The sequence below is a fragment of the Pezoporus occidentalis genome, unplaced genomic scaffold (genome assembly GCF_034315485.1).
Source record: "Pezoporus occidentalis ecotype Australia unplaced genomic scaffold, CSIRO_AGI_Poc_V1 ctg40, whole genome shotgun sequence".
Taxonomy (NCBI): domain Eukaryota; kingdom Metazoa; phylum Chordata; class Aves; order Psittaciformes; family Psittacidae; genus Pezoporus; species Pezoporus occidentalis.
Window position 1 is genome coordinate 3,854,259 of NW_026915725.1, and position 19,307 is coordinate 3,873,565.

The 19,307-nt window shown below is 36.3% G+C and overlaps 1 protein-coding gene across 1 annotated transcript in view; it reads right to left on the reverse strand.

The window, feature by feature from the left end:
• The window catches only part of MALRD1 (MAM and LDL receptor class A domain containing 1), a 245,916-nt gene that overhangs the window by 82,920 nt on the left and 143,689 nt on the right, over positions 1-19,307 (reverse strand). Inside the window, exons 29-30 of the mRNA XM_062633694.1 lie at positions 15,057-15,237; positions 1,561-1,689 (exon numbers count right to left, since the gene is read on the reverse strand). Coding sequence (XP_062489678.1) covers positions 1,561-1,689; positions 15,057-15,237 — 310 coding nt within the window. The remainder of the gene's footprint in view (positions 1-1,560; positions 1,690-15,056; positions 15,238-19,307) is intronic.

Below are 19,307 nucleotides of genomic sequence, written 5' to 3' on the forward strand. Positions count from 1 at the left end.
GAATAAATCAAGTGTCTCAACAATTTTCTGAATATCTTTACAGAGCAGTTTACATTAGACAGCAATTCAGACTTTGTTAGCTCTGCAAAATGTTACAAGGGTGAGTTTATGGGGTATTTTGTTGCACCTACTTTGCCTACCTCCTGAAAAAAATATGATTACTATATACAGGAAATCCAGATCATGTGTTTAAAATCTACCTTTTCTTGGAATCTACTTGGAAAAAAGCTAGTCTTTTAAAGTTGTCATTCAATGTAGATTGATTTCCATTAATATGACTCACAATATTAACTGAAACAAAAAGCACTGCAGTAAGTAAAAACCAGAAACAGAGACACCAGCTTCAGCATATGTACTTCAGAACTGTTATGAATTTACCGTTATGAAAACAATAAAGAGGGAGAAACTTAAAATTAAATCCCTCCAGTGACATCTTCACATGTATTCCAGGTTGGAAGTCTGCTGTCTGACTAAAACAATATCATTTACATTACCCAATAAAGAGTCGTTATTTCTGTAACCCTTCCCAGTTAAAGCATTTAGCACACACAAGAGAAAATGCTTTGATTTTCAAGGGATCACCAAGTATCGCTTGATTTCAGTGAAGTATGTGGACTTCAACACAATTAAAGCAATGCATGTAATGCATTTACTTTATTTACCAAGGTTACTTTTGATCATAGCTGCATTATGGAAGAATCTGGACTGCCAGCTCAAAGATTAAGAATTAGACTCATCTGGTCTGGAATGTGACTGTAAATAAACAAAGACATGAAGCAGGAACAAAAGACACAATGTTTTACTGCTTTTGAGTTTCAAGCCTGAACTGGAAAGCCTGTTAACTTGATCCAGATTTTCAAAATTAGGCTGTGCCTTTAAATCTCAAACAGCATTAGCAAAGAATACTTACAGAAAAGAATTGTAACAGTATTCACTAGGGCTGCAAGAACATAAATAGATCAGTTGTTGGTTTGTTTTTTTTTTTTCTAGCTGTTCTGTAACAGAATAGCAAGAAAATGTTTTTCTGGCTCTGCAATAGTAGCAAGAACAAAATACAATGAACATGAAGCAGCGACACAACTCGGACCACAGAGACAGGATTAATCTAGGAGGAAGGATAAGCCTGTATTTAAATAATCATTTCCTGTAGCAGAATCATGTCTAAATGTTATTGTGCATTAATTTGCTTACTTAGATATTTCATTCAATATCGACAGCTTAACATGCTTTCACCTGAATCAATGAGTTTACTTTTGTTCTCAGAGTTAATTTGTATTGTAACCCAATGATTTTATACCTTAAATATGCTTTTAATCCTTAAGATGGTTGGGGTGTTTTTTATACTTAATCTTTGTTTTAAGTAAATTATACTTTTGCAACTATATCACACTTAAATCATTTTTGCAGCTCCGAGGATCTGAAAATACCAGCCCTTCCATGTTGGGGAAGCAGGCAAGCTGCTTGCAATTCTCTTCTGAGAAGCTCTGTGAATTCACAGATACAGAATTTAACATTATAATTTTAACTGGTGATTACATTAATACACAAAGAGACACTTACTACAGTCAGCTTCATCTGATAGGTCTTCACAGTCTGGTTTGTAGTCACAGATGAACTGAGACTCTATGCAATCCTTATTCCCACACAAAACATCAGTGAGGGCAGGGCATTCCCTGGGATTCTCTCCAGCTGAAACCAACAGGACATTTAAATCAATACTGTAATTAAATCAAAGGATGCTCTTTTTTATTTGTTTAGCCATTATACACTGTGACTTCAGTGATTTACTGCTTCCAAAAGATGTTGTTTGCTTTCACTCTTTTAGTGATGCATTATACGTGTTTAGACTACTGTATTGGCCTTTCCCTAAGCTTCCAGGGTAGGATATTTTGCCTGGAAGAAAATTCAGTTCAGCACCAAGATGACTGTTTCCCAAGTGTATTTGTTGTGCATGTTCCATAAAAAGGGTTCTGTGAGCTGTTGAAAAGTAGGCAGACTAAAGGTTTTATTCTGCTCATAATTACAATGCATCATTTGGAAAATAAGAATATTTTAAACTGACAAAAAACACTGTTATGCAACATTAGTGTAGTGCATAAAATTAAAGCCTTTATAAGACATTTAACTTTTTCGGAAGAGTTTAGAGAAACTTTGGCTCTGGATGTGTGAACTACCCAGAAATTCCCCTTAAGGTTTTTAACATGAGGATCTGTTTTACAACAAAAAATTTGTTCACCTCTGAAAGTGAGTGAAAATCATATCATAAAATGAAAGTAACTTGGTAACTTACACATAAAACACTAGGACTAAAGCTAAAGAGCACTGAGATTCTCAGACTATAAAGAAACATACAAAAAATATTTTTTAATTCAGTATGGTAGGTGCATAACTTCAATTAGTACTCATTGCAACAGTTCTGATAATCCCAAATGCAACATTTAAAATGCATTCCTGTTAACCTAAGATTGTTTTTCAGTCTAGAGCTCCAAGTTGTGCAATAAGACATTTAGAAGAATGTATTTTTACTCTATTCATTGTGATACGTCTCATTTTTTCCTTCAAACATAACTAAAATGTGACACATCATAAAACACAGTCTGGGCAGAACACCTTGATATTTACCTTTATGCAGGCACATGTTTCCAGAAGGGGAAATTATTGTTGCAGGGCATTAATCTTCTCAAATAAAAATATTTACTGAATTTTACAGACTGAGGAACTACATTATCGAGCAAAAAAGAAAAGGAAAACTAAATTTCTGTTATAGCTTAAGCATGGACAAAAGCTAATACTAGACAGCACAACAACACAGCATTAAAGTGTAATTCAAATATTTAGAATATAGTTTAAAAAAAACAACAAAAAAATCAGTGTTAAGGTTGATTATAGAATCATAGAAGAGTTAGTGTTAGAAAGGAACTTAAGATCATCTAGTTCCAAACCCCCTCATACTAAACCATGTCACCCAAGGCTCTGTCCAACCTGGCCTTGAACACTGACAGGGATGGAGCATTCACAGCTTCCTTGGGCAACCCATTCCAGTGCCTCACCACCCTAACAGGAAAGAACTTCCTCCTTAAATCCTATCTAAACTTCCCCTTTTTAAGTTTTAACCCATTACCCCTTGTCTGATCACTACAGTCCCTAATGAAGAGTCCCTCCCCAGCATCCCTATAGGCCCCCTTTCAGATACTGGAAGGCTGCTATGAGTTCTCCATGCAGCCTTCTCTTCTCCAGGCTGAACAACCTCAACTTTCTCAGCCTATCTTCATACAGGAGGTGCTCCAGTCCCCTCATCATCCTCGTGCGCCTCCTCTGGGCTTGCTCCTGCTGGGACAAGTTCCATGTCCTCCTTATGTGTAGGACACCAGAACTGCACACAGTACTCCAAGTGAGGTCTCACAAGAGCACAGGAGAGGGGCAGGATCACCACCTCCTTCAACCTGCTGGTCACGCTCCTTCTGATGCAGCCCAGGATACGGTTGGCTTTCTGGGCTGCGAGCGCACACTGAAGCCAGCTCATATTAAGTTTCTCATCAACCGACACCCCCAAGTCCTTCTCTGCAGGGCTGCTCTGAATCTCTTCTCTGTCCAACCTGTAGCTGTGCCTGGCATTGCTCCCTCCCAGGTGTAGGACCTTGCACTTGGCATGGTTAAACCTCATGAGGTTGGCATCAGCCCACCTCACAAGCGTGTCGAGGTCCCTCTGGATGGCATTCCTTCCCTCCAGCGTATCAACCAAACCACACAGCTTGGTGTCATCGGCAAACTTGCTGAGGGCGCACTCAATCCCACTGTCCATGTCAGCGACAAAGATACTGAACAAGACTGGTACCAACACCGATCCCTGAGGGACACCCCTCGTTACTGGTCTCCAGCCGGACATTGAGCCATTGACTACAACTCTGTGTGCGGCCATCCAGCCAGTTCTTTATTCACCGAGTGGTCCATCCATCAAATTGATGTCGCTCCAATTTAGAGACAAGGATGTTGTGTGGGACAGTGTCGAATGCTTTGCACAAGTCCAGGTAGCTGACATCAACTGCTCTACCCCTGTCCATCAGTTCTGTAGCCCCATCATAGAAGGCCACCAAATTGGTCAGGCAGGATTTCCCCTTAGTGAAGCCATGCTGGCTGTCACCAAGCACCTTGTTGATTTTCATGTGCCTTAGTATCCCTTCCAGGAGAATCTGCTCCAAGATTTTGCCAGGCACAGAGGTGAGACTGACTGCTCTGTAATTCCCTGGGTCATCCATTTTCCCCTTCTTGAAAATGGGGGTTATATTTCCCTTTTTCCAGTCATCGGGAACTTCACCTGACTGCCATGATTTCTCAAATATGATGGCCAGTGGCTTAGCTACTTCATTTGACAGCTCCTTCAGGAGCCGTGGATGGATTTCCTCAGGTCTCATGGACTTGTGTATGCTCAGGTTCTTAAGATGGTCTCGAACCAGATCCTCTCTTACAGTGGGCCCAAGGTCTTCATTATCTGGAGGACCTGACTTAAATTTTCACTTTTGAAACACATACGTCCCTGAGCACTGGAACAAATAAAATCTGGTTTCAAATTGATATCTGTCTTGTTATTTTGTTTTTTAATTTTACACTGTTCATTTGATCTGACTAGGTTTTAAGGAATGCACAGACAACAGCATTGCCATGAATGCCTTAAATAGAGGAAAAGCTATAGCTTCTTTTTACGGAGAATCTATGCAGCAAAGAGCCCTTAGCATGAGTGAACTCTTGAGAAAATACTGACTGAGGTGTTTGTGATGGTTAAGGCAGTTTTCACACCTCCCCTAAATGATGTTACAAAACTTGATTGAAAATACTACGAAAAACTTATTAATAAGGCTTATCTTAAATTCTGAATAGTTGAGGTTGGCAGGGACCTGTCCAGATCATCTAGTCCAACCCCTTGCTCAAGCAGTCTCTACTATAGCAGGTTGAGCAGGACCATATTCAGCTGCGTTTTGAATATATCTGCAGACGGAGACTCAAAAACCTATATGTAAAACTGGTGCTTGTGTTTGACCAACTTGACAGGAAAATAAAATAAAAAAGAAAGGTTTCCTTGTGTCCAGACTAAGTTTCCTGTTTTGCTGTTTGGTTTGGAGTTTTTCTTTTAAACTTTTGCCCATTGCCTTTTGTCTTGTCAGTGAGTACTTCTGAGAAGTGTCTGACTCCCTCATCTCCATTCCCCACCATGCACTGGAAATGATGCACTGGAAAATTAAGTGACTTCTGTAAGCCACTCAATGGCTTAAATAATGACAGAAATTATTTAATGGCAAAGCCATTAAGGTAAAATAATTTTCACATCTCATCTCACTGCATGCGAAAGAGGTACATTATCACCATGCAATGGAATGACATTTGAAAATTCATGGCTTTGTGACAGATTGCATTCCTCATCTTTATGTCCTTTCACCTTTAATCAAGAAAATGCTATGTTAGTCTATCATATTTAGCACTTAATACTAATTACAGTTGTTCTTTTTTTTTAATAAGCTACTTTACAGTACCTCAAGCATACCAGAAACCAGCATTTAAGAATATTCATTTTTTAGCTTACCCTAAAATAAAACATACGATCTGTACAAGTTGTAATGAAAACTTGTATCACAACAGATGTGAATGCCATAAAGTTTAATCAAAGAGTCACATACTTGCAAATATTATCCTTTTGGTGTAAAATCTTGTTTTTATGTAATTTTTAGGGATACCAGGTTATATTTATGATAATGATGCCTATTTTGCCACAGCCTTTGACAGAGATAAAAATTAACTCCCTCTCAGAATTAAAGTACCAGTAACAGCGTAGCATAATCAAATTAAATAATCTAAACTCCTATTCAGTGCTGTGGCATAAAAATTAACTTTTCAGAGAACACACTCATTTTGACCAAAACTTCTACGCTAGCTGAAAACTAAATCAAAACAAGAAATATGTTGGGTTTTAACCATAAAATGCAACTTCAATATCAACAACCCCAATAACCAAGCAGAGGTTCACAGAGAAGTTGTAACTTGGAATTTTCATTTTTACCAGTTTTTAAATATAATATAAAAATTCTATTTAATCAGAAAAAATAAATTAAAGAACATATTGGAAAATCTGTTCTCAATTCTGAGGATTGAGCTGCAATTTAACAAAAAAAAAAAAAAGAAGTTAGAAACCTTTTTGAAGAAAGAAAAAGAGAAGCTATTAAAAATATTATCTTGCCCATTTCTAATTTTATCATCAAAACTATCAGGTTGCCAAAATCTGAGTTTGCATCTATTAGGACTGAATTTGGAGAAGGACGTTTCCAAGAACAATATTTAAATCTCTCTTTAGGGAGTTGCAGTATAAAACAAAACAATACCTACTACTGAAAAATGACATTTCAGATGAAATGAGAAATTTTCATTCTGTGTTATTTCATTGCATATGTTGGTTGTGTGGGACTGCACGTAAAGATATACAGCTTTTTGAATGATCATATTCCTCAGTTGTATTTCAAACACCAGAAAGTAGAAGATAATGTGTTGGGTGATGGTTGATGATTATAGATAATATGTAATATTATATGTATATTTTTCCCCAATAGTCTAAGTCACAACATTCCATGAATATCCAAACATACAGAAAACTGTTCTAAGCAGAAAAAACCATGAGATATTATGGCAGATATTCTTTCTTGCCTTTTTCTTCCAAAACCAACTCAAGAAATCTATAAAAACAAACAAACAAACAAAACAGTGCCAAAAACAAAAAATATAATTTGAAAAAACCAACCAACCAACCACTAAAGCATTAGCAGTTGTACTTTGCTTATGGTGTTACTCTGAAGTTGTCTTTCAGAAGCTACAGTATTAAAATTATTAGTGTGCCACAGCAAGCAAAAGAATTATCTGATTCCACATATTTAAATACATGTCAGAGGTGGAAAATATTGAAATATCCAATATGCAATTGGGGATTTGTCATACAATGCGAATGAGAAGAATTACAGGAATTGAAATATTTTTGAGAAGTACTAAGCTTATTTCTGCATTTGCTATTAAAAAACACATAAAAATGAAATGAGTTAATGTATCCAAAAGCAAAGGAAAACTTGTAATTTTAATTTAAGAAAACTTTACCAGAAAGGAACTTAATGAAAAAGCCATAAATGCTCTTTTTTAGGTTCACACAATGAATGTTCTCTTATTTAAAATATTTATCATGAAAGAACTGATTGCTTGCACAGCCAAGAAGAGATGCTTTCACTGTATTGCATTACAACACTTCTGACTTGCATAGATTGTCAGAGGTTATGTTTGGCTAGTGTTATGTAGCTGTGACAGGCATAGAGTGAATACTAAGTTATTATAGTTGCTAAAGGCTGCAGTGAAGAAGGGGTTGAGCTGTTTTTAAAAGCAACACGTAACTCAAGGTCAAGTACACTGACCTACTGTTTATCAGGTGTCATGGTCTCTGCTCTCCAAGAGGAATCCAGGTGCTCAACAGCACAACACCATGTCAACAGTATGAAATGAAATGTACATTCAAGGTAATTTAAATTTTTCCCCCTATTTGTCTTTTTAGAAGTTAATGTCCTTCTGAGTAGAAATAGTTTCAAATAAATGACAGTTGAAAATGCACCTAATTCTATTATTTGTTGTTTAAATTATATAGTAGAGTGCGAGTATTTATGTCACTTCCCTCACTTCTTCCTCAATACTTAAGATATAGGAATAATCAAAGATGAAAAAAATGTAAAATACTTTTTGCTGAAAATCTCATTCAGAGAAAGAAATTTTACTTTCAAAGTTTCACCCTTTGTTTAAATTAAAATATATGAAATAGAAGCTCTTAGAAGGTTTCGTTAGAGCTAGAACTCAACTGTACTCAGTATCTGGAGTTCAGGAATTATGAAACACAGTTCGCATCAAGCTCTTCATTTGTTTACTCCAATTGTTCAGTACCCTTTTCTACATGACTTTTTATAGCGCATTAAAACTCTATTAGCAAACTCATCAATAATGTTTCTGTTTATGGATGACCTTGGCAATCTTTTCCAAGGAAATCTAGATAGAAAGTTTCTACTCATGCAAGCTAGATATAATTTCAAATAAGGCTCTTTTGTAGTTCAAAAACCGTAGGGAATTCTCCTCACAGAATGTGTCATTTAAAAAGGCCAGATTTATTTCAAAGATATGCATTAGCTCTGACATAAACAGCAGATCTAACAAATTATATTGACTCTTAGGAAAGAATTTCACCCGTAGAAACAAACGACTGTTAATGGGCTTCCTCAACATTACCAGAGCAAGTAGTATTATGGTGCCTAAGGACACCAAATAAACTGTGAGAATAAATAATCCATCCATAGTTCTGAAGATATACAACTGTCTCTGGCCCAAGCAATACAAAAGATGGAGAAAAGTCTTCTGCAGCTTCTAGTGCTGATATCATGGAGTATCTAAACCCACACGAGCCAAAAATGGAACTTTTAATATTTAAGACTGAAAGACCAGACAGAGTGTTGAGTGTATCAGCAGGATACGGAGTTCAGGCTCACAGTATCCTCATGTAGGCAGCTGCCAGACTTTGCTTAATACTAAAGAAGACACTAAGTAGTACTGAGGACTGAGCAATGACTGAGGGTCTGATGTTGTCAGCTTAGTCTCTTTGGAGCCTGCAAGTGGCAAAACACAGAAGAGGAGGTAAGGTAAAAATTTAAAAAAATAAAGCCAAAAGTTAAATACAAGGTATAAAATCAAGCAATGCTTTTGAAGAAAATTCTACTTCCCAATAATTATGAAAATGTTCAACCAGGAAAAAACAACAACAACAAAATCTCCTCAAGCAATTTGACATGTGGTCTCTATTGCTTAGTCCTTTTTCCCCTTCCAGTCTCCCCTGCATCCTGATTCTAGTGTAGACCTACTTTATACCTCAGAAAGTTCAGCCGAATAGATTACTTTCAGAGCTTTTCATCCACTGGATATGAAGAGAAAGTATGTGTGAAATGAATGTCAAAGTGATGAGATTTTAAGATTATACTGAAAAGCTGCTTTCGCAACTATGGGCTACCAAACCAAAGTATCATTGAAGTCAGCAACTTTTCCTCAGAAGTTTCACATGATATAACCAGAAACTTAAAAAGCCACTGAGTTCTAGTGAAAAGTGAAGTAAAAGCTAAAACTTGTTTCTCGTATTCAAAATCTGTGGCAAATGAACTCAAGAATTTTCCTAATAACAATATGGGAGCTGCAAATCAAAGGAAATATGGTGAAAGGTTAAGCTCTCATGCATTTTTTTACATAATCTCAAACAGAAATAGCAATCCTGGAGTATTACAGGTATGTAAATGACTTGTACAGTGCAATAAGAAGTAGAGAATACTGTCATATACAAGCTGGTGTTATATTTCTCTTCTTTCTGTTCTTTTAATCTTTTCAAAGAAGATTGTCAAATGCAGTATTATTTATTCTCTGAAGCTTCTCCAGTAAAAATTAATATATATTTTTTCATATGTTTCTAGAAAGTTTTAATATGCAATTATCATAGAATCATAGAATCGTTAGGGTTGGAAAGGACCTTAAGATCATCTAGTTCCAGCTCCCTTGCCGTGGGCAGGGACACCTTATGAATCATTTTAGGCATAACACGACTTGTTGAGGAATTCAACTGTTCGCCCAGTGTAACTCTGGAAGCACTGGTAAGCTGAGCTGAGGGAGCCTGCATTTCCTCTGTAGGTCCTCTGAGCACACTGCCCTCCGCACTGAGTCCTTTGCACAAGGGTATTTGGGATGTCCTGTGAAAGGCAGCTGTGGCTGGGTCACATTTCCAGAAGGGAGATTATTTCTTGCCTAGAACCAAATTGTCATCTGTACTCTCCACTGAGTGTAATGAGATTTGAGCTTATTATGATTTTCATTCAAAAAGGATAAAGTGTACTCATGTTAATGTATGACACAGTAACTCAAATTAAGTTAAAGCTACCAAAAATTACTAGACTTCTCAAAATGAGCATTCTTCCTCCAGAATGAAGCAGATTCAATAAACATCAGCAATTTGTGAATTAACATTTCGCCATAAAATTGAAGAATAATTTCCTTCAAAAGGCAAAATCCAAATATGAGACTAATAAATAAGATTTTTATCATTCATTTCAGCACATTTACTGAGAAGTTTTAGCCAGGTGTTGCAATTCCAGTGTCACATGTCAGAATAATCTGACAGTGACCTATTTGTAAAAACAGTTGAACTATCATAAAACATGAAAATATTTTGAAGAGAGAAAAAAAGAAAAAAGATTAAAAAAATCACAAGTAACTGGACATACATTATGGCTGAATACAAATGTATATCTTAAGTTTACTAAATCAGTTCGGGCTGCTTTCTCCCTTCCCTCTCTCTCTTCAGGGCTTGGTTTGTACTGGATGTTTCTGTTATGAGAGTCTGAACTTTTCTCAAGTGTCTGAGTGGAAGGAATTCATTCTCTACTAAATGTAAAGCTTTGCATGATACATAGCTGAGGATTCAAAGAAAACACTGGCTTATTTTAAAAATAAGAAAGTTGGCCTACACACCCAAACACTAGGATGTTTTAGTTGTTTTCTCTCTGATCTGCAAAGCTAGGATGGAATTCTAATGAGAAAGGGGTTTTCTGCTAAGACTTTCAAAGCTTCTTGTTTATGGGAGCATGGAAGCAAAGTTGTTCAAAGGATTGCTGTACTTTCACCTATAATCTTTGCCATAAACAGTAAGTGAGGAGGAATACAAATATATGAGGAGAAAGTGAAAGAAAAATTTTATCACAAGGCAAAGCAAACTTTATTTTATTTTAAAGAAAGTTTCTGTTCAGTTCAATTTGTTAAATCACTTTCCTATTACTGGTACTGTGCCATTTGGATTTGGCTTTCTTTTAAAAAAGAAACAGAATTTGAATATCACGTGAAGTATAATTGAATATGTATCCTGTTTACCTTGAAATGAGAAGAAAAGCTTGCAAAATCTGATCCCAAAGAGGGAACCCACAAAGATCACTGGAGCTGTAATGGTTCTTCTTTCTGGACTTTTATTGCACTGAATTGCCAGACCATGGAAAACTATATAAATCAACTAAATAATCAACTATTCTAGATATGTCTGTCTAATTTGAATTTAGAGTTATGATTTACTTAATTCATCTTTCACTGTTCATTTTTCAGGTGGTGTCTTAATCAGTATGTATGATATGGCTGAGTAAGGTATATGCCATGCTTATACTCTGTGTTTTGTATTTGGAGATCAAGATTCCTTTTCTGTAAAATTACAGATGTACAAAATTCAGACTACTATTAACAGTACATCTGATGAGTTGCACTCAATTCACTGCTATATGACAGCTGGAAAGGCAAATCAATAAAGCTTGAAGTGCCCTTTAAGGTTACCAGACCACAGCTTATCTGTGACAAGACTTTCAGAAGATGTTATTATGAGGATAAGTGTCAGATAAGTCTCAAAAAAAAAATTATCATTGGTGATTATACTGTACAATACCCAGGGTTTTTGTTAAAGCAAAATTGCAGGCATTTTTTCTAGCATGCAAATAACCTCTTGGGTGATCAAAGTCAGTTATTAAAAAGCACACAAGATGATCACTCTAAATTCTGTTTAGATCATGTAGGATACTCTGTCACTAAAGTTGCATGAAGAATTATTTTATGAGAAGGTGAAAAAATCAAGTGTAATTAATCAATAAATGAATATTGAGAACAATCTTTCTCTGACTGTGATGTGACTCCACTGTTTTTAATTTTTTTTAACTAAACAAGTAAAATAAAGGTATATCAGACTTGGAATTTAAATTATTTTTGCTATGAAAACATAACTTACCCTCTCACAACCATCTTTTTCATACCTTCTTTTTTTCTCTCTCTGACAAGATTTCCAAGACCTTTTATATTTCCACTAAATACACAGTTGTTTCTTGACCTTCACTTCCATAGAAATTAGTGAGGCCTGAGGGAAATGAGCTTTGAAGAATAAGGCCTCCGAAGCTCAGACCGTAGTTAATAAAGTTATCTAGAGTATTCTACTGATACAGAAGCTTTTAACTAATTAATTTCTAAAGGAAATACTTAAAAGATTCTGCCACTTGAAAATCCTTGCATAACATGAGCTATATAAATCACAGATATGTAAGTGAAAGGCAAAGTCATCCGCAGAGCTAATCCACCTCCATGCAGATTCCCTTATCATATGCAGAGTTTTTTTCTATAACACGTTGTATAAGAGCAATCTAAAGGAAAACACATGTACAATAATAATGTAAGTTTTTGAGTGTATTAAACTCTGTAATAACCACTGAATATTGCCATACTGCATAAAAGCAGTTCCAGTATCCAGATGTCAAAAGCTTCACACAAGCTACCTCTCTCTTCCCTCTTCCCATTCTCCATTTGAGTGCATTATTTCTGCAAAAAGGCTATTGTTTTATGTGTGGGCTGTAAACCATGACACAGGAATACCATTTAGCAGGTTTCTAAAGGACAGTAAGGAGAAAGCTATACCAACATATCTGAAAGCTCCAGAATTTCCCTAACGTATCTCCACTGCTGTGTGCCATCTGCTGGGAAGCAGCTAAACATTTTTAATTTTTTCCCCCATGCAGTTTGAGGTTTTCTCATTTCTTTTCTGTTTATTTCTAACCTGTTATTCAAGTTAAAATTATTTTCAATTAACTTCTAGGTTTTTTCTGTGCATGGTCTATTTCTCTGCTTATTTAATTACCATGGCCAGAATATCCATAATATTATATGAGATCTTGTAATCTAACCTTGTAAATCCCAGTGGAAAATAAAGATGTGGCCTTCAGTTCCCCTCGATTACCCTGTCTAACTCAGCAATTCTACAGCTACACAGTACATGAATAAGTGTTGTAAATCAAGTCATTTTGTGGAAAAGAAGCCCCTTGACCCCTTCTGGATTGTGTGTTACTCTTCTCCTTGGATTTGGCCACAGTAAGATTGTGTTTGCTGTCTTTTAGCTTTGCTACAATAGACACAATAAAACGGTGAACCCTCTGCTACAGAAAAACAATTTAGACTTGACATATTTTCTCTATCCTAAAAGGCCCAGGCTTGGGTCAGATAGCAAATGTTAGTTTTGAGATTCTGGCAAAGTGTATTTTGTTTGTTTGTTCTACAAAGGTAAAGAATCAATAACAACAAGAATGAAAAAGGTCAGATCAGGCTCCTTCATGTCATCATGCCAAGAATAAGGTCAGCATACCAAAAGTCTTGAGAAAATTAAGCAAGCAGATCTCAGCTTGTGAAGTAGAAGGCAAATAAATCATACACAGAGCTGATGTGAAAGGTGCTAAAGATGATGCAATGATTCCCTCTTGACTTTGGGTTGAGCTTAAATGTAGAAACAGGAAAATCAAGCTGTAGGGGTAAAGGTGGAGGGTTTGTTCTTTTTTTTTTTTTTATATGCACTTGCACACATGCACATACACACAGTTATAAAGCAAATATATGACAGGTCTCTGGTCCTTCTGAAAAGCAAAGGCGTCAGCATAAACACATTCCCATAGGATACATAGCAACTAAATGAATGAAAACCCTGCTGTGCCTAACACACAGTACAGGAGAAGTTGTCAGTGACTGTTTCCTGACTATATAAAGACTGTACCTTAGTACAGCACAAGAATGTCCACCATGCAAGTGACAGCTCTATAAAGGATTAACCTCTGGGGGTTCCTACTTTTCTAATTAAATCTAAAGAAATGTATTTTTATTGTATATTGATCTTTAATTCCTGAATATCTTCAGGAATCTGACTGTGAAGTATCTAAATAGTCTTAAAATGGGACAGAATCCCAGAAGTGTGGTTTGACTAGATCCCACTCTATATATGGATACATCTGAGAACAACTTGGCAACAAATTGCAAGAAAGATCAACATCCCTTTGTTATTTGACATTATAGGGGAATGTTGACCTCCAATATCCTACCAGGGCATCCTTGTAGAATGGAGAATAATCACATGCATAGGAAAATGGACAATGAAACACTGGAAAAAGCAGAGGTAATCACTAGTGTTCATGGGCCTGGAAGAACTTTTAAAGGTACATCTGCCTCAGAGTTTTATTGAAGTGCACTTCTGAAGTAGGTCTCAACTCGTATCCAGTTTGCATTGTTCAATTTACATCACAGAGTAATTTCTGAATGCGAAACCTTTATTTTTCAGATGAAACTAGATGAAAAAATGCTCTCCAGAAGTGTATTTTCCATGATCCAAATTATAATGGGCATTGAGACCATGGCAGGAGATTACAACTTCCTCAAAACCCATACAGTGTTGATATGTGGCACCAGTAATGATTGCCTCACTCAAAAAATCCACTTATGCTGTGTCACTGTGCAACGCTTTTGCCTACCAGGGATAAAAAGCCCATCCTTTCTTGATGGAATTCACAATCCACCCAGTTTTAATTTGGTTTTTTTTGTTTGTTTGTTTTGGTTTTTTAAATTAAAGGCAAATTCTTCCTATTTTAGCCTATGGTTCACAAAAGAATGAATTAAGTAGGATGAGTACCCTGTGAAGAAATTAAAGGTTTACTTTGCTGGCCTTAACACTTTAACTGAACTGGGAAATAAAACAGTGACAGTGGTTCATTTGTAGTCTCAAGTTATTTTTATGGCAAAAGCCTTTACCATAGAACAGGGAGACCACAGGCTTGACTTGATAAAATCTGACATAATTTTTATAAAATTATTATATAAAACATCAGAGACTCAGTAATTTACCAGTGAATTAAAGAATAGTTCTTACTCAACACCAAAGAAAGGTAAAAAAACCTTAAGCATTTCTTGCATTTGCCTGCAATAGTCTAGTGTGAAACTGCTACTCTAAGTCTTCTGTATGAGTAGAAAAGGCAACTGAAGTTATAAGAATAAAAACAATGCATTCATAACTGATTTTTTGAAGAATGTCACAATGAAAACAATAAGACCATGATGTATTTAAAACCAAGCAAGAACATTCTACATTTCCTTTAACAGTCATGTAGAAACTTTCCTCTTGAACTTACTTGTGGTGCAGTTGGTGAACTCTATGTCATCTATTGCTACTCCTCCTCCTAGGTCTCTGGTACGAATGCCTTCAAAGATAACTTCAAAATTCCTCAGTTTCCCCAAGGGTAACTTGACTTTGCTCCACTCATCACCATGATTTCCTGATTCACTCCATATTTTCACAATTGCATCATCTGTCTGAAGTTTGAATAAAATATATGTAATGAGACACATAAATATGGATTGTCAGGTTTTGAAAAAAAAAAAAACAAGTCCAAAAAAAAAAACAAACCAACAACAAGAAAAACAACACCCAAACAAAAAAAAAGAAAAAAAAACAAAACCCCCCAAAACCCAAAGCAAACAGAGAGAAGACAGGAAGACACCCCTTCAGTTTTGCCAAGAAATAGTAAATTTATGCTTTCCTGGAATAATTGGAAAAATACTGAAATAAGATGATTACTGTACAAATCACTTAAACATCAATAGTAAATGGAATTTTGGACTGAAATTACTATGCGTATAATTGAATTCCAAAACAGTTCACTTTTGTATATTTTCATTTAACTTTATATAATAATGAGCTCAGCTCTTTGTGTTTATAATACAGTATGGGATGCAAGGTTAGTCAACCATTTTAAACTAGGGCATCAGAGAGGTAGAATCTTTAAAAAATTGTGAAAATGTAAATACAATGGAGGAAAACCAAACAAATATAAGATCATAATATTTTTTGTATAGCTTATTTGAAGGAAAATAAGGGTATTCTAACGTTCAAATATTTTAAAGTTTTTCATTAAATGTCCAGTCATATTGCCTAACAGGCAAGTCAGCAATAAACAATATACTTAATTTTTTAACAGTAGTATTAGAATGCAGGTGCACCAGATTCAATTGCTGTGAATTATGACACATAGATAGGATGGCAGCAAAAGTAAATATTTGCAAAAGTTTTGCATATGTCCAAACATATTTTGCTTAATGACTATGTGGCTATTCATCCAATTCACAAATGAGAAAATTTTTGCCAGTCTTATCAAAACACATTAATACTCCAACTAGGGTTATTGAAACCACTGTGATGCATCAAACAGCTAAAAGGAATGCATAACAAAGGCTCTAAGTAGAACATGAACAAGCGATATCTAAGGAAAATAGAAACAACAGTAAAAATAAGCAGGGAGGCAAATTAAATACATGGTGAACCTGTTACATCAGATTTATGTTAATAAGATTCTCATGCATATTTATGATGAGAAAAAGAATCTTTGTGCTTACATATCATATTATGAATAGGTAAGTGCAGACAAGTTTGGCTAAAACTATTGTTTTTTTCTGAATCATGGAACTCATAGAATTATTATCTTTTAGAAGGAGGTCCTCAAACCTACGAAAATATAGAGATACTGGAGTGTGGCTTGACAATGATGTTCTAGAAAAATCGCCATTAACTGTAAAGACGTCAGCTTAAAACAATGACAACTTTATTTTAAATTGCTAAACAGGAAAGAAAACAGAGAATGGTCTCCACAAGTACATGTAAAGTCATAGCTGTTTAGCTGAACAACCCTGTTGCTGCACACTAGTAAGTGTTGGACCAGTAGTGACAGCAGCCCTTTATTAGTCACAATGAGTGACCACACAAGCACCTACAGTGTCAAGTTTAAGTGTTGTTTCTTCAGTTATGTATTATTGACTTAAAGCAAATGACACAGCCCATTGAAGAGGAAGTAACATAACAGCACCTCTTTTGCACCACTAATTCTACAGTTGATGACAACTGGTTCTGATTTTCGCAATGTATTTCTCCCAGTAATTCTCCTGACTCTATGTGCCATCATGTCAGAAATCCATTATTTAATAGAATCATAGAATCTCATAACATCTCAAATGGAAAGGAACCCGTAAGTATCATTGAGTTCAACTCCCTGCTCCTGTTACTAAAACTAAACCATATGACCAAGAGCATTGTCCAGGTGCTCCTTGAAGTCTGACAGGCTTGGTGACTTGGTCACTTCCCTGGAGAGCCTGTTCCAGTAACCAGCCCTCCCCTTTTAGACCTATAATAAATGCAATTAAGGGGGACTGAGATCAGAACAAGTGCGAGACCCTTTCTAAAACTTCCACTTACATTTCAACCTGGAGACATAGCCTGGAAGACTCTTAACACTGAGTTCAAAAAGAGTAGATACAGTAATTGAAGCTGATTTTAAGCTTGTCAAATCTATCTTAACTTTACTCATAATATTCCCTTTTCATCAAATATGTAGCCGACAATTTAACTTAATTATTTCAGTAACTCAACAATACCTATCACATTCATTCATTTTTAATAACCTCCAAAAGTGTATTACATATTATTGGGTAATTTATTAAGTCTACAATGATCTTCCATCTATCCAGGACATAAACAAACAGGACAGTTATGATGAATTACATTTAGCTTTAAAGTCTCCGATATGGAATACAAAAACAAAAGTTAGAAGAGAAACACTTTTTAACATTTAATCCACTTATTCTGTCTGGAACCTCTTCTGTTTGCCCTTGAGAACTCTTTGAAATAGGAAAATTTCCTAAACATTATTTGTAATCACTGATTAATTTTACAGAAGTACCTCAGTGCTGCATATTAGTGGTGAATGAAGACTTAAATGGAGTGAAAAGTAATATTACTAAATGATAAGGGGATTACTGTCATGCATTTAAGCGAGAGAGAAAAATTCAAAACTTATATCTATCCCAACATTAAGCCCCAAATCTATAAAAAATTACATGTATTTAAATTTGGATGTGTGGAAGTCAGTGGAGCTTCTTAAAATATACAGAGATAAATATTTAGGCAAAATCTAGAAACATTAAATCACACAGTATCACAGTATGCTAGAGATTGGAAGGGACCTCAAAAGGTCATCTAGTCCAATCCCCCGGCCAGAGCAGGAACACCTAGATAATGTTACACAGGAATGTGTCCAGGCGGGTTTTGAATGTCTCCAGGGAAGGAGACTCCACAACCTCCCTGGGCAGCCTGCTCCAGTGTTCCGTCACCCTCACTGAGAAGAAGTTTCTTCTCAAGTTTAAGTGGAACCTCTTGTGTTCCAGTTTGTACCCATTACCCCTTGTCCTATCATTGTTTGCCACTGAGTAGAGCCTGGCTCCATCCTCGTGACATTCCCCCTTTATAGATTTATATACACTAATAAGGTCACCCCTCAGTCTCCTCTTCTCTAAACTATAGAGACCCAGTTCCCTCAGTCTTTCCTCATAAGGGAGATGCTCCACTCCCTTAATCATCTTTGTTGCCCTGAGCTGGACTCTCTCCAGCAGGTCCCTGTCCTTCTTGAACTGAGGGGCCCAGAACTGGACACAATATTCCAGATGGGGTCTCACCAGGGCAGAGTAGAGGGGAAGGAGGACCTCTCTCGACCTACTAACCACCCGCCTTCTAATACACCCCAGGATGCCATTGGCCTTCTTGGCCACAAGGGCACAGTGTTGGCTCATGGTCATCCTGTCGTCCACTAGGACCCCCAGGTCCCTCTCCCCCCACTGCTCTCTAACAGGTCGTTCCCCAACCTATACTGGAACCTGGGGTTGTTCCTGCCCAGATGCAGGACTCTACACTTTCCCTTGTTATATTTCACCAAGTTATTCCCTGCCCAACTCTCCAGCCTGTCCAGGTCTCGCAGCACAGTTAGTCAGAATATGAGCCTCACGTCTGCCATTAGCCTGACTTTGATTGATTTCACATTATATTTTATTGCATGACATTCTGTTCAGGCTTATGTTACATTTATCATGTTGATTTTGAGTAAATGATGCTGTAAGTAATAAACAATAACGTTCACATATTTCTTTCGAAATATCCATATAAAAATGTTATAGCAATCAATTTGTATGTGGTATCATAGCCATAAAATGTCAAATCTTACACTGCTACAGGAACTGTGACTTTTTTTTTACTATGGTGAGACACTGAAATACTTTTTGCCAGGAAGAATTATTTTCAGATATATACTTTACAACAGAAACGACAGCCTTCTTGCACTTCACAAATTTTTGAATACGAGTATACAAATAAAATATAGAAGAGAGTGACATAGTTTTTTTCCTGTCTGGGTTCAACAGCAGCAGTTCCCATACAACAGCAGCACTTCATAAAGCATGAAAGGTTGATTTTTCACCTTCTCAGCTACAGTTCCATGTAACAAAACAAAAAGCAGCTTCATGCCCTGCATAAATGTATGAAGGCTGTTGTAATACAGAATGAA